Raw genomic sequence first — 15,975 nt, 5'->3', positions numbered from 1 at the left:
ACAGTAATGTGACTGAGCAGAGTCCTCTCTTCTTGCGGGCAAGACCAAGTGAAACTCCTGCACTTCTGACAGATGAGGTGTGCGAACCACGGCATTTTCACCAGCTTGGTTGGCACCTCGTTCCTTGCTGACATGATATAATTGGAATGCAAGTCTGATTCACCCTTTGAGGAGTGGAGAGAAGCAGTTCTCTCTGCATAAGGATCATGGAGGAAGAGGCCAGCCTTGGTATGAATGTGAGTGCTACTTTAGACTATGCACTGTTTCCTCCAGCTTTCTTTGGGGATGATGTCTGGCCCAGACTGTCATAGATTGGACAAATATATCACACAGTTCAGGGGAGTCATCAGAGAGGAGAAGGATATGAAAACCAATCCAGGAGGTTCTGCCACCCACAGCAGTCTGCTTTTTGCTGTTTTTGCCATATATAAACAACATTGTAACAGGAGACTGCGTAGACTGGTTTGATGGAGGTACCCAAATATAGATGTCTGAATCCATTGTGAACAACAGAGGATGAATTCAGTTGCCACTCAACACCATTTAATTTGCTGTACTGTCTCTGCCAGTCAATCCACAAGGGCCTGTGGCTCCTGAAGGTCCCTCATGATATCTACTCATTTTGTGCACGTCTCAGAGGCTCCAGAATATCTAAAATGGTTCTGGGTGGCTCTATTTTGCCCCCAAGCTCCATGGGCTATAGCTGTGCATCTGTCCCATTCTGAATATCTACTTTAGTGGAAATAGCTCATTCCATAATACCTATAGATACTATTCTGGCCGGGTCTCAGTATCTCAGATACAGAGATCCACCACATAGCAGTCTACATTTAGTCAGATGACTCCCACCCTACATAACTGGATTGGGGTTATAACTCTCATACAAATGCCACAAATCACATTTCAGAGAACAGCAATACCAAAAGACAGAGGAAAATTCCTGTCCTGTTTAACACAGACTTGACAGGTGTCATTTGCATCCATGCTTACCACTCATGGCCTATAACCAAAACACTTGATTTACTTGGATTGAAACAGCCACTATTACCTTCGAGTCATCTCCATACCTCTGCCATTTTTGCTCATGCTCTTACCTGAAGAGACATAAAATGATCATAGCAGCTGTGAGAGCAATGAGTGATAAGGTATGTCCAATGGTGTAGCCGGTCTTGACTGTGCCATAGAACGCCGTTTGCTAAGGTGAAGGAAACAAATAAAAAAGGGCTTTCAAAGAGCTGCCAAAATCCGCCTAAATATACCATTCCTGAGCTTGTTCTGACCTCCTTGCTGAAGTGAGGAAACCATCCTACGCCATCCTCTTAAAAAACGCCCTTTAAGATCGTATCCAGTAGAGAACATGATTCAAATACCGCTGGTGTGAATAAGAAGAATGTGTCTGGTTGCCTTAGTGCTCGGATCACACCAAAACCAGTTTACAGCTACACGAGGGAAAATTTCATAGAGGATGGAGTCTGAATTTGACACTTGCAGAGACAGCTACATGGTTATACCCTTGTGAAACAAGAACAACTAATGTTCGCTTAAACAGTGCACTGACATCTCAGCTCTGAGCACGATGAGCTTCGTTACAGTAAGGGAATTTTAAGGACAGAACTGGTTTGGAAATTGGTTTTGCTTTTGTGGAAGCAAAACATTGTGTTTTAGTAAGAAAAAAAATAAACCAACTAAAGATGTTCTCACTGAATGCACAGATACGTTCATTCAAAAATATATGTTAATTTGCAAACTAGTCCATAGCTTTTCTTTTTGACTGCACACAGAGGGACTCTCTGAGCATAGAGCACCAGGGGATTTAAATCCAACAGGGATTCCTGGTCTAAATAAAATGGGGAAATAAGGCAGCAAGATTCCAGTTCTCCTAAGGCTCTCCAGCAACACTCTAAATGAGTGTATTTTCATTTTTGAGCTTAAAAAAATCAGTTTGTTTTATCAACAATTTTTTTTTTACTAATGTGTAATTTTTTAACAAGAATCTAACTCGTTAAAGAGTGTTTTCCAAAATAAAATCTCATTTTCCTAGCCCTTGATTGACCCTTCTCTACCTTCCTTGCCACCACTTTCTGTAAAATAAAACAAACAAAACCACAAAAAGCCGTTTTGATGGAAAATCTAAGCCCAACCTTATCTGGGAAAACACTCTTGACTAACAGTAAGGACTAACATTTCTATAGGATATTTTCATAGGCCTTGACAAGCACTAGGTGCTTTTCAGGACCAGTGAAGCTGAGATGCAAGGTAATCCTCTAGCATTTACACTAGCCAGCTTGGAGGGGTGTTAACACAGAAATTTCAGAGTGCAGGGGTTAGACTGGTCATGTCTACATTGCTTCTTGGACCATACATCTCAGAGATGGATAAAAGCACAGTGTCTTTATAGCCTTGTTAAGTGAATCGACATTGCTAAGAAATTTGGGTCATAATTCATTGTAAGGGCTTTAGGTCAATGAATCTACCTGATACAGTGAATGGAGTCTATCACTGGTACCCATGCCTTGCTCACCCGCAGAGCAGGAGGGACTTGGACTGCATTAAGGAACAAAGGTTCCACTTTCCCATACTTGCTAATGGCAACCAACTCCTGTTTTACAGATACCAAACCAGAGAATTTTACCCAAGATCATAAATGGAATTGGAATTTCACTGCTGCTACTCCAATTATTAAATAACAGAAGAAACAAAGGGATTTAGAGAAATGAAGGAAATGAAATGCATGCCAGGAGGTCTATGTTCTGGCTCAACCTACAGAGTCTTACTGCATAAAATTAGACAATTTTATCACTCTACCACCAAATTCAAAAAGCCTGTCCTTAATTTTATAGGAACACATTAAGAACAACTAGCTAACACTGACGCTAAAATAAGCTTAAATGAGAATTACCTTTCTTCACTTCCGGCCAGAACTTCTATGTTTGACTCTTGGTAAATGGAATTAGGATGTGAAACATTCGCATTTGTAAGTGAAAAACAACAGAAGCCCTGATATTAAGTCCTCCAGCAGCCCTGCACCCAGGCTTGATTTGGGTTAACATCACATGTGCTGAAGTCATCTGGGTTCTTCCTCGTAAATGCAAATTCTCTCTCTTTGGAGAGAAATGTAGGGTTAGTATTTTTTTGTTGCCTTCACATAGAGCCTACAGGGATGTTTGGATGGCTCCTCTCTGACCAGATGATGGGGAAGCTGTGTTCCATCTGATAATGGGACAGGAAATGGGATAGGAAAACAATCCCCATTTCCTAATATGTGGTTTTCCAGAGTCAGTTTGGAGAAGGAATCATTACCACTGCAGAGATCATAAACACACTACTTTGGTGCTACGTCTGCTTCCTAAGGACTGCTGGAATTCACAAATAAAATCTTACACACAGTCCTTATTTGTTTCTCATATTTTCTTGCTGTTTCTGATACAAGAGTGGTACACACCTAAAGTTCATGAAGTGTTTTAGGCATGGGTGATTATCAGTCTGTTCTGCCCCTCGTGTCCCATGCAGCCTGCTGTTCTCCTTTTTTTTCTTTTCTGTTCCTTTTACTTCCTCCTCCCTAGACTGACAGCCAATTCAACAACAACAATCCATTTTTCTTCACAGACTTGTACCACATGTTCACCCCCCTCTGCCACCTTTCATGCAAATTAGTCTTAAACAGCATGACAAAACCGTGGAAATCAAGAGAAAATCATTAAGAAAGAATTAAAAGAACACAATATATGTTCTCTTGGTAACGCGGCGCTCTGGCAGTGCTGCAATCCATTCGGTCACCAAACCACGTCCCAGGAATTCCCAAATCCCTTTGCAGATGGAAAATAAACTAGAGCTCTTGCAGGTGGGCCTTTCCAAGCAGACCTGTAACGATGGCTCTTACAGTCTGCTACCAGTGCCACTCAACTCAATGTTAGGAGCAGGACGCTGCTCCTAACTGAGTTCACTGAGGATGTGAAGTGTTGGCTGACCTTGAAGGCTCGCTCTTTGGTATATCTCTCTTTTTTTGTAGTGTGTATAACCTTCCCTTTGGTATTTTCTGTATTCTATTACTATAAAGGCTGGTTAAGTTCAGCTGAGATTTTCTGTTAACTCTTTGAGTGCTTTGGTAATGGGTGACCATACACAAAGACCTCTCATCATAGACATTTACTCATTATTACAATGCAGTATTCACAACACGAATTTGTGCCATACAGTAGGAAAAAAAAAACAATCAAAAACAAAAACAGCAAAACAAACAAACCCAAAAGCCCCATCATGGGCATAGGTTTAACATCAATGTATGGTTGCAGTAAAAGAGCATGAGCTTTTTTTTTCTAGCATGAGCTTTTTGCTGTTGAATGTAGGAAAGTTATCATAGAATCCTACCAGTTGGAAGGGAAGCTTCAAGGCCATCTGGTCCCACTCCTTGCAATGCACAGGGACACCCACAGCTCCAGGTGCTCAGAGCCCCATCCCCTGACCTTGAGTGTCTCCAGGGATGGGGCACCACCACCTCTCTGGGCAACCTGTGCAGTGCCTCACCACCCCTTCGTAAACAACATTTTCCTTATATCCAGTGGAAATCTCCTCTCTTTTAGTTTTAAATCATTTCCCCTTAATAGAGACATTGGTCTGATCTTCTCAGGTGCTGAGTTCCTGCCACTACGCAGGAGTTCAAAAGGAAGACTGGCTCTTGAGTGAGGCACTCCCCAAGAAGATCCCTCTTTTTTGAGGAATTCAAGTGGGAATGAAAAAATGGAGGATCAGAAGGTCGTGTGACTCTGCTATCTATCCCAGGTAAATCATGACGTCCACCCATCCGGGTTTACAGACCTCTTCTCCTGGCGTGCTGTTGGAATCGTATCCACAAGCGACAGCATATGGTGCAGGGTACACATCTGTCCAGCCCTGACTTGTGCAATTCCTGGTCACATTCCCTGGAAGAAAGAGAAAAGGAAGATTAAAACAAGACGCACTGGGCATGCTCTTAAACAAATGTTTGACTTTTGCTAATTCAAATACCAGAGCGCATTTCTTGTAACACTTGCAGTAAGTCTCATAATTTTCCTCTGTTAAAAAGTACTCATCTTACACAATGCAAACAAGAAGGACCAAGAGGGTCATAAATTCAGTCTTCAGAAAACAAACACATTTTAAACAGAGAAGCCCACAAAACACCTCTTACAATGGTAACACAATTTGACTTGGACTTGGTTCCTTGGTTGTGGGCAATGCAAGGATATTGTTTGAGAATGTTATTCTCTCCATTCCTGGAATTTTTTTGTCACCTAACCAGTGCAGCAAAGTGTTCACATCTTTCACTTTGCTTGTGAGAAGCCAAGTGCTCACTTCATTGTTGTGCAACTAAGGTGGGAGGGCTGGAAACTGAACTCACTCCTCAAAGCCCAGACCTTGCCCACAAGACAAGCCCTGAGCTTCATCCAAATGTGATTCCCAGGAAATCTACCGTACTCTTGTTTGAGAATGAAGCACTTCAAAATTTGGCTAAGAGGAACAGACAGTGACAAAGCGTGTTGCCTGTTTTAACATGTACACAAGGCAGATGTTTGTCAGATGGCCACAACAAAGAAGCGATCCACCAAAAATTAAACTGCAAGTTTCCCCAGAGCCTTCTCTGACCACCAAACCCTGCTTAGTCCATTTCATGTGAATCACACCACTGTGTTGTCATCTTCCAAAATTGTACTCGTTGGTTGGTTGGCATTCCTTGGGTGTCATCTGTCACATAAAACTGCCTGCCATCCCTGACTGGAAAGCTGGTACAATAAACCAGAAGAAGCAAATGGTAAACAGTCAAAACTTGCTTATGACTTCTTAGATGAAGATTTACATCAGTGCAACTCAAGAGCTTTGCAGACATTTCCAGAAATGGGGATCTTTGCACACAGGAATGATAAAACTACTGCAAACAGGAGAAAATCAATTCTGTCACTATGAGTCATGAAAATATCCAAGCATCACCTCCAGGAATTTCTGCCTATTGAATCATCTGAACATCTTTCTTACTATAGACCTATCTCACACTGACATCAGCAGCCTATCCCCTGACTTCATTCAGTTCTTGAATCCTTCATAGGTGGGTTTGGACCCTAAGACTTGCCCCTGTAATTCCTCCTTATGATGGGCCTGAAAACCATGAAGGCTCTGGTGCCTTTGTTACTTTCAAAAGGAGAAAGCAGTTAAATGCTGCTCCAGAAGCAGTTACCTGCAGCACAGTTTGGAGAGTTGTTGTTCCCCAGGCTTTTATGCATGGTCACTGTTTGCATCCATTTTTTATTTACCTGGGTTCATATCAAGATCATGAGAGATCATGTGCAAACAAATCAAGGACATGACTGTTCAGTTTTTGTTGTTTATTTTCTAAGGTGTTATGTAATTTCTGTTATTTCTTCTTCTTTACAATGGATCTCATTATTTGATCTTTTTCTGCTTCTTATTTCCTGCTTGTGACTCCTCCCTTCTGTTTGGGGATGCCTTTAGCTTTCATGGTGGTTTTTATTCTTTACTTCTCATTGTCAGCGAGCTAAGAGGGCCAGTTTCAGCTTCATTCATTTCCTCATATTTCTTGTATTTCTACTTTTAAAGTGTACTTCCCCTTAACTGCTTGATTCTTTTGTACTTCTTCTCACTGCTCACAACAGTTTTCAAAGTTGTCTTAATGCTTCAACTGATGGTAGAAGGAAACAAAATGATACATCATCATGGCAACTGAAAACCAACCAACCAACCAACCAACTCCTTGACTTTAGGGAATCTCACTGATAAGTCTTCTACCACTCTTCACTGCTCATGTCACTATTTGATGCAAGATTCTAACGCAACAAAGCTGATAAAACAAATCTTCACAGTTCTCACGTTCTGTGCTAGATGCCTGGGAGGTGCAAGAATGCAAGGTTAGAAGATACAGAATTTACCACACTAAAATCTCGTCTCAAATGACGGAGCAAACAACATTTCTAATCACTATGTGACATGAGGTTGATTATTTCCTATACTGAAGATGAACATAAATGTTGGATATTAGGAATAATTTCTTCTCTGAAGGAGTGGTCAGACACTGGAATGGGCTGCCCAGGGAGTGGTGCTTTCACCGTCCCTGGAGGTGTTCAAGAAAAGTGAAGATGCTGCACTAAGGGACATGGTTTAGTGGGGAAATATGGGCTGGATGATCTTGGAGGTCTTTTCCAACCTTGGTGATTCTATGATTCTATGATAAAGCTTGGAAAAAGCTTAGCTCTTACTCTGAGATTTACGTAATGAACCAACAGCAACCTGTACATTGAAGCATTACACAGAGATTTTTATGCTACAGGCCCAAAGCTCAGCTCTGTCACAGACCCCCAGTGAAACTGCAGCAGTTCATTTGTTCTCCCTAGGTCGCAATTTTCCCACTAACAATAGGGCTTTCGTAATAAGGTCTGCTCTTTTGCCAGTGGGAAGGCAAGTGTTCAAAGCACCAATAGATTTTTAGGTTATTTTCCAGAATAGTTTCCTATCAACTATATGTAATTCTCCCCAGAACAGTGCACTAATGAAGTACTTAACTTTAGAATATCACTTATGCATGAGAGCTTTGCATGTAACAGGAGTCCTTTGCTGGGTGCTACCTTTTCTCTTTGCAGTTCATAGAATCATGCCAAAGAATCATAGAACCACCAAGGCTGGAAAAGACCTACAAGATCATCCAGTCCAGCCGTCCACCTATCACCTGTATTTCCTACTAAGTCATGTCCATCAGTATAATATCTCAACATTTCTTGAACACCTCCAGGGATGGTGACTCCACCACCTCCCTGTGCAGCCCATTCCAGCGCCTGACCACTGTTTCGGAGAATAAATTGTTCCTAATATCCAGCCTATCCATTTATCAGGACAAAGATGTTTAAAGAAGAGTTTTTCAAAGGGACCAAGGTGACGACCTTTCCAGAAGGCTCCCTGACAGGTAGGAGGGGAGGGATACACAAAGGAAGCAAAATAACAGTGCAGAAACCTGAAAATAAATAAATAAATGAACAAACAAATCCTCAAGCTGGCAAAAAAGATGTAAAGAGGTCATCCTTAATCAAGCTAAAGGCACTACAGCTCCTTAGCTGCTGCTGGAGAACAAGGACAGGGCACTAACCAGTGACACAAAAGCCACTGCTTATAGAAGAGAATTACAAGTGTAAATACGAGGCTTGACTTTTGGCTCGTTGTGTCAGTGTCTATGGCAGCCAAGGCACAAAGCACTATTTAAAGGCAGGGGGTAAAGCTGCAGGCCTGAAAAACCAGTTTTCATGAAGGTATACTAGAAGAGTGCTCTTCCTCACGTGTTACCTCTGCCTGCACTCCCTGCATTGCAGTGTGCCACTGCAATTAACAACCCTGTACATGAAGCATAAGGAGAGATTGCATTTCCTCTGTACAGTATTCTGTCTCTCTGGTAGCACCTCTTCTATAGGATGGGACTTTGCCACCTGGCCTAGGAGCTGCTCCTGGTTTAAGCAATTGCTTCCTTTGAGTTCACAATCCCCTCACTAGTTTGTTAAGATGCATGGTGTGATGGCATGCCTACTATGAAAACAGAACTGATGGTTGTAAGCAATTAGTTGAATGCTCCTGTCATTCCTTCTGATTAGCTGATACAGTCGTACTAAATCAGGTACATGCCTTGCACTGATCCTAGGTGGCTTTTCCTTGCTTGCAGGGTGATTCAGAAACTCTCTGCTCTGAGTAGCAACAAGAGAGGAAATTGAATCTCTCTCAGTGAAAACAAGCAGGACTGGCTAAATTCAGTGATTTTTTTTGCCTGATATCTGTTAAAAAAAAACACCACAATGCTTTCAGCATTAAATAAACAGCAAAAGAAAAAAGACCCAAACCCAAGAACTCATGAAAAGATTGTCCAAGTATTCCTGGTTTTACTGCAGGTTTGCATATTCAGATATTGTTAACTGTTTTAATTAAATTTCTCCTATGGAAAAAAGCATTCTCTTCCTCCCTCTCTTCTACATTACTCTTTGTCTTTTCACTGGGTCTACAAATAACAAGGAATTGACATTACTGGAACTGACCTGGAAACAAGGAGGACATCTTTCGGTCTTTTCCTCCCCCTTCCATTTCCCCAGTTCAGGTGGAGAGCTGATGAAGCTCCCTACGAAGCAGGGGGAGTTAAGCAGCTAAATAACTGTATTTGCATCCAGTACACCCCCGTAATGAGGCAAACATCTTCTCAGATCCCTCCAACGTTGTGTGTGTTCCAGAAACCTAACCACTGAAGAAGTTATCTTATTTGTCTTATTCTACCACTGAATTTCTCTTACCTCTTTCTAATGATTGTGACAGCTCTTTATACTTCTGGCTTTCACTTGCACCCTCTGGGCCTATAAGCTCTGCCATTTCTTCAAATGTTGTGTGACAACATATCACCCTTTCCTTATTTTAGATCTGACGATGGACAGTTTCATTCTGTACCTCTTCTCCTGTTCACCACGAAATGATCATTCCCCACCTACTTTCTCCACAACATTCTGACCTTTTGAGCCCATATTTTTCTAGTCTTAAATCCAGCTAGTTTCCACCCACACCTTTATTCATACACTGCTCCAACGATGGAATTCTCCTTCAGATCTGAGTCCACCCACCTGCTCAGCTTCACTTTCCATGAAATCTTCTGGCCTTTCTGTTGCTCCCTCTGATGCCCACAAAAGCAGAACAAGGGGACAACTGCAAGGCCTCCTCCTGCCTCCAGGATCCTCAAAGCCCTATACAAGGTGTCTAACTCAAGCTCTGCCATGAATGTTCATCTTCACTACCTCAGGAAAAACAGAAGTGATCTTCTACAGCAAAAAACGGAATACAATTCATTAACTGGGACAGATTTTCTTGGAAAAGAACACAGGCAAGTAAAACTTTAATTCAATTTCCTGATGTATAAATGTATTTGGGAGTGACATGAAGAGACATGAATGTAAACAACTTCTCAGATTGAGCGATACCCACTAGTAAAGTCCTGGTAGAGAAACTACATGAGTTATTTGTGGCATAGCGAAGGACAAGTCAGTGAAACTGAGATGGAAACAGAATATTTTCTTTACAAAAGAAAGATGCTTGATCTGTGTATTAGTTACATACTGAATACTTCTCTGAAAGAGTGGTCAGGTGCTGGAATGGGCTGCCCAGGGAGGTGGTGGAGTCACCGACCCTGGAGGTGTTCAAGGAACATTTAGATATAGTGTTGAAGGACACGGTTTAGCAAGAACTATTGGTGATAGGTGGACGGCTGGACTGGATGATCTTGTAGGTAATTTCCAACCTTGGTGATTCTACGATTCTAGGATTCTCTGAACAAGTGAACTGAATAAATACAAAGAGGTATCTGTATTCCAAGCAATTTGTTGCACATGTCCAACTCTCATGCGGTTTTTCTCTTAATTATTTTTATCTCCCACCTGTTTCAAATACACTCATCAATCTCAGAAATACATCTGAAACTTTGTGGCATAGGTGAGATTTTAACTCTTTGGTCTTAATGGTAGAGAACATCTTATTGGCTTTTAATGGAAGCCTAAATCCATACAAAGAGATCTGAGGCCAGTCATTGCTAAGGGATGCTCTCCTTCTTGTTTCTTTTGCCCTCGCCTGTAATAGCTGCTAAAAGAGAGGGGAAGGTCTGCTCCATGTAGCAATCTGTCCTGTTTCTCTGTCATTGCATTCCATGGCCAGAGATCGATTTTTTTCAAGCAGGAGCTATTAAAGCAATAGCAGTTCTTATCATTTACTATTCTTGAGATGTCGCTGAGCTCCCCTGAACATGTTTAGTTCCATTTTTGTTATTGATCTGTCCTATCATTACTGGGAAACACCTGAGTCTTCCAGAAAGAGCTACAGCTTGTTCTTAATTGGATACAGAGGTGACTGGAGCTGGGACAAACTCACGTGGTAAGGCACGGTAAAGACATTTTCCAAACTTGCTTTATCTGCCCCAGTCCTGACCTTGTAAGATCATTCTTTCAGTACGATTTCTGCCAACACGGTATACAAACACACTGTGGCACAGTATCAACGCATCATATGACAGCTGCTGCCTCCAGTTTTCCTCTCTTTCTCTTCATTTGCTCTTTTACATGTCACTTGTTCTGCGATTCTTACTTCCACAGTGCTGTGTCCTAATGCTTACCGCACCCTGGATTTTGGGACATCTCCCATTTTCCTTTCTCTTCCTCTCCCTTTCCTGCAGATTACATTTCTCACTGCGAAGATCTTGATCCTTAATAAATACAGGTAATTTCTCCCTTCTTATCACCACATATTCCCCTTAATTAGGCACCTCTTGCAAACTCTGTTTTCTCACAATAAAAGCAGAGCTGTCAATCTCTAGGACAAATTTCTCATTAGATCTTTAGACATCGCAATCATTAGTATACCAGGAAATATTTACAAGAATAAAATGCACAGTTCTGTGTAGGTGGAGGTATTAACCCCACAAGGCACTGGCTGACAGGAGGCTTTCAATGTGAGGATCTCACAACACAACAGTGCATGCTGGTATCACTGGGTGTACATGACCTTCTCAGCGCCAGACCTTCAGAGGAGCAGTGCAAATGTGTCATGACATCCCAGCTGCAAACAAATCTCAAAGGTCTTGAGCAAGACTAAGCCATAAATAAGCCGTACATGCAGATAGCCACCTGTTTCTTCAGTCAGTTACACCAGCGCACATTGCTGGAGCTTGCTAATGCAGAGGGTGCACTCTTTAATGCAGAGAAAAAGATCTCCGCTGATCCATGGAAACTGAGCAATCCAGCAATGATTTCTGAGTTGGGACTTCTGTTCTTGTGACAAATGAGCAAAATGGATGTTAAACCGTGCTTGGAGGCTGCCCTGACCAGTACAAGGAGCAAGAGCGCTGGCTGTCCTGTCCCCTGTCCCGTGACTTCCAGGGTGGACTCTGCAAATACCTGGCCCAGTTCCATGTAAATGAGAAGGTTTCCTGGCAATTTTGTCTTTGTGGTAGGAAGGCAGGCTGAAACAGGCTGCCCGGGGGGGTGGTGGAGTCACTGTCCCTGGAAGTGGTTGAGAAATGCAGAGATGTGGTGCTGTGCGTCATGGTTTAGTGGTATGGTGGTGATGGGTTGATGGTTGGACTAGATGATCTCAGCGGTCTTTCCAAGCTTAATGATTCTATGATTCTAAGACACATTGGGACTGAGGATGCTAGGTACCTGAGGAGGCTGAGGGCTCTCAGTGAGCAAACCTGCATAACAGATACTCTCAATGGCTCGTTTCCCTGTAAATGAACACTGTAGTAAATAAATAGTGGTTCGGGTTCTCTTTTGGGTTCTCAGTAACAGCGGTAATGCCTTCGAATCATCATCCCTCTCTCCACTTGTTCTGTTTCAAAAGCAAGGTAGTGAACAGAAGGAAAGAAACTGAGGAAAAGAATGCTGGTTCAAAAGAGGGAAATCAAAATGCTTTTCAAGTAAATGAAAATCATTTTTAGAGGCTGTTGAAATGAGCATGAGTCTGTATTTTTTATTTTTTTTTTGTCTACTCATTATAGAGCTCTTTTGCATGAGCAAAACATTGGGGTTCATCTCACTTAGCTTTTGCCATGGAAATGTAGGGACTCTAGTCTATAGCAGACTCTCAGTTTCCCCACAGAGGCCATACCACACCTCCAAAGGTCATCTCATCCCTTCCTAAGACATGCTATGGGATAACCCATGCCTTGCAAGTGCCTCTTTTTCTCACTGACTTGAGGGAGAAATTAGACAAGGCGTTTAGTTTGGATGCTTAACTATGAAGCGCCTACAGTTTGGTGGAAGGACTCTCAACTGTGTATTTATAACAGATCCCTTGGCGTGTATTCATGTTCTACCCACAAATTTCCATCGACTATCCCAGGACACGGCTATACTCTGCCCCAAGACTCACCCTGTGCCAGCAGGGATTCAGGTGTTTTTGAAGGACTCCTTGCAGGGCATGTGAGGACTCTGCAAGCTTGTAGGTGACCTGAGCAGAGCTAAATGCAGCAGTGTGTTTGATCACTTGCTTCAATACCTGCAAGTGGCTCATTCTCATGTTATCTCATGGGGAGCTCTTCTCTTTGCTCTGTGCAGTTGTATAGGATTGTGTGAGTGCCAGAACTGTCCTCTGATAGTTGGATACTGCACCATTAAGGCCTGCATCTTAACAGTAAATGACAGACATCCAATGGATTTGACTTGATTGCCTCTGCCCTAATGAAGTGAAATAATGCTACAAGGGATCAGTCAATGTCTTTCGAAGCAGAGGTATGGAGAAAGGGTGCTGCTCCCAAAGCTCTCTGCAAGTGAATCAAGAAGACAAATGAGATGACAGAGTTAAATCTCTGCTGCCCATCATACTGAATTTGTTAATGGACCATCAGTCAGAGGCCAGGAATGATATGAACCATGTCTTGTTTAATGCACGCAAGAGGTACCCAGGGTCAAACAGTAGTTAAAATAACTTTGGGCACAATACCAAAAAAACAGAATGACAAAAGATAACACAAAAGCTCTTGACTGATATTTGCTGAACTGAAATATGCCACAGAGAGAAAGATGTCTTTTAAATTCTAAAGAAAAAGTGATCTGACAGAAGATTATGAATGTGTAAATTTAAAATGATAGAGCACATGCAAAAATCTAAAACCAAATGAAGACTTAATCTTCATGATGGATGTTACATCCACTGTAACATAATAAGATCCATAATTCTTCAGGCAAGTCTTGGGGCTCTACTTATGCAGGAAAGGGCTTTGGGGTCACATTCCGAATTATAATGCTATTAAGAACTTGAGTTACTCCAAGATTAAAAGATTGTAAACCTTACACAGAATAGAATCATAGAATTATAGAATCATTACAGTTGGAAAAGATCTTTAAGATCATCCAGTCCAACTGTCCACATAACACCAATGCTGCCCCCTAAACCATGTTCCAAGAACCATGTTACCACATCTCCATGTTTCTTGAGCTCCTCCAGGGATGGTGACTCCACCACCTCCCTGGGCAGCCCATTTCAGGGCCTGGCCACTCTTTTGGTGAAGAAGTTTTTCCTACTATCCAACCTGAACTTTCCTTGGTGCAACTTGAGGCCATTCCCTCTCATCCTATTGCTGTTATGTGGGAGAAGAGGCCAACCCACACCTCACTACAACCTCCTTTCAGGCAGTTGTAGAGAGCAATAAGATCTCCCCTGAACCTCCTCTTCTCCAGACCGAACAATTTCAGTCATACAGCTCTTTAAATATAAGTCAATACTGGTATAAATCTTGCAATGACATTAAACACTACATTATTTAGATAAATCTGAAAACTTTACTAATGTCTGTGGATGAGGGGATTTGGCCCACCTACAGCTGGCATCCTAAGTGTCAATTCTCAATTACTTCACAGAGCAGTGGGAAAATTAAAGGCTGATTCAAACCACTGAGAATCACCTCCGGGATAGATGGGATGTGTCTCTCTGTTGACTTCAGAAGAAAATCCACACACTGGGCATGATAAAATGATTAAATATTGACCTTTCATACAGCTGAGGTGAGATGATGCTGCCTCTGATTACCTGTTTCACATAGAGAGGAGCAAGGCTGATTTGGCAGAAACCCTGTCTCTATTAACACATGTTCTTGCTTAAATTCAGGGCAACAGCTATGACTTGGTGGCTCCAGAAGCAGGTACTACCCACCTGTAGGCCTGTTCTAGATGGCTTGAAAATACAAGAATATACTAGAATTAATGATGAACTGCAGTCCTTGCAGTCAGTAAGCTTGCTCAGCATGATGATGGGAAGTGGAGCAAGGAACAGAAGAAAAATGCACTTATGAAGGAAAGGACAGCAGAAGGAAATGTAGAGCACTGGAGGGGAACAGGTTCTCACCCTCATTGAGTGGGATTTGAGTGCAGCAATCTTGGCTATCCCCACTACATGTCATGGCTGAAGCTTAAAAAAACATCAGCACTAGTTTTTACTGCTAAGTGCAGCATGGACAATTTGCTTTTGCAGGGCACAAATCCCTTTTTACAAATGTCACTTTCTGTGTATGGAAAAGAAACTAGAGTGTGCTGGTAAAGAGACAGCAAGCAGCACACTTTAACAGCGAAAGGTGCCAAAAATATTTTCATCCATCTCCTTCACATGGTACTGATGAATGTCATAAAATAATGAAAATCTTCTGGATTTGTGAGGAGCATAAAAATTTAATGTCAAATGACATCAGAACTATCATAGGCATTTTAAGGTTTCTAAATGCCGTAAGATATTTTATCCCTTATTTACCATGAGATATATTAGTCATTTGAAGAGCGTATTTTCCACTGAGCAGGAAAATCACTTTAACTCTTTGTTTCCCAATCTCCCTCTCATTTCGTGCTCTAAATTTAGAGACATGTAACGGCTCACAACATTGGTTTAAGCTTTCATGTTACTGCAAAGGGATCAAAGAATAAGACATAAACATTTACTAGGTAATTGATTTCCTTTAAAGTTATTCAATGATACTCACTACTACAAAGGAAGAATGGCTTCACAAACTTTAACAACATTATTTTGCAAGAAATTCTGCAAAGCAAGAGGCAATCTTCCCCTTGCTTTACTGATGATCATACCCGCTTTCCAGCATATGCATATGATTGTACAAAGTGCATAGCTCAGAGAAAATCAAAGCTGTAGGTTTTGCTTTGGAAATGGCATCAGCTTCTCTGTGCACAGAGGGAGATGCTTACATGTATTGTCTGTAAAGACGTGATCCATCTAGGCTGCCACCACCACTCCACAGTCATTCAATTGCAAATGGAGAGAGGCAGTTTTAAGATGTTATTAAACTCATCTTAGTGTCTAAAAGTCACCTGAACTGAGCCTACTCCTCACCACTGTAAAACATGCTCAGAGACAGGCTGTCATATGGAATACCCTAGAATCAGCATGAATGCAATTCTGTGTTAGAAATGAGTGTCTTAAATATCA

At 41.8% G+C, this 15,975-nt stretch overlaps 1 protein-coding gene across 2 annotated transcripts in view; it reads right to left on the bottom strand.

The window, feature by feature from the left end:
- LOC110394039 (vasoactive intestinal polypeptide receptor) overlaps positions 1–15,975 on the bottom strand; it is a 110,548-nt gene that overhangs the window by 37,758 nt on the left and 56,815 nt on the right. For both annotated transcript variants that reach the window (XM_021387651.1, XM_021387650.1), the window contains 2 exons: positions 4,816–4,919; positions 1,095–1,195 (listed from right to left, as the gene is read on the bottom strand). In XM_021387651.1, coding sequence (XP_021243326.1) covers positions 1,095–1,195; positions 4,816–4,919 — 205 coding nt within the window. The remainder of the gene's footprint in view (positions 1–1,094; positions 1,196–4,815; positions 4,920–15,975) is intronic.

Source organism: Numida meleagris, chromosome 2 (genome assembly GCF_002078875.1).
Source record: "Numida meleagris isolate 19003 breed g44 Domestic line chromosome 2, NumMel1.0, whole genome shotgun sequence".
Classification (NCBI taxonomy): Eukaryota; Metazoa; Chordata; class Aves; order Galliformes; family Numididae; genus Numida; species Numida meleagris.
This window is presented reverse-complemented; position numbering and strand designations above follow the sequence as displayed.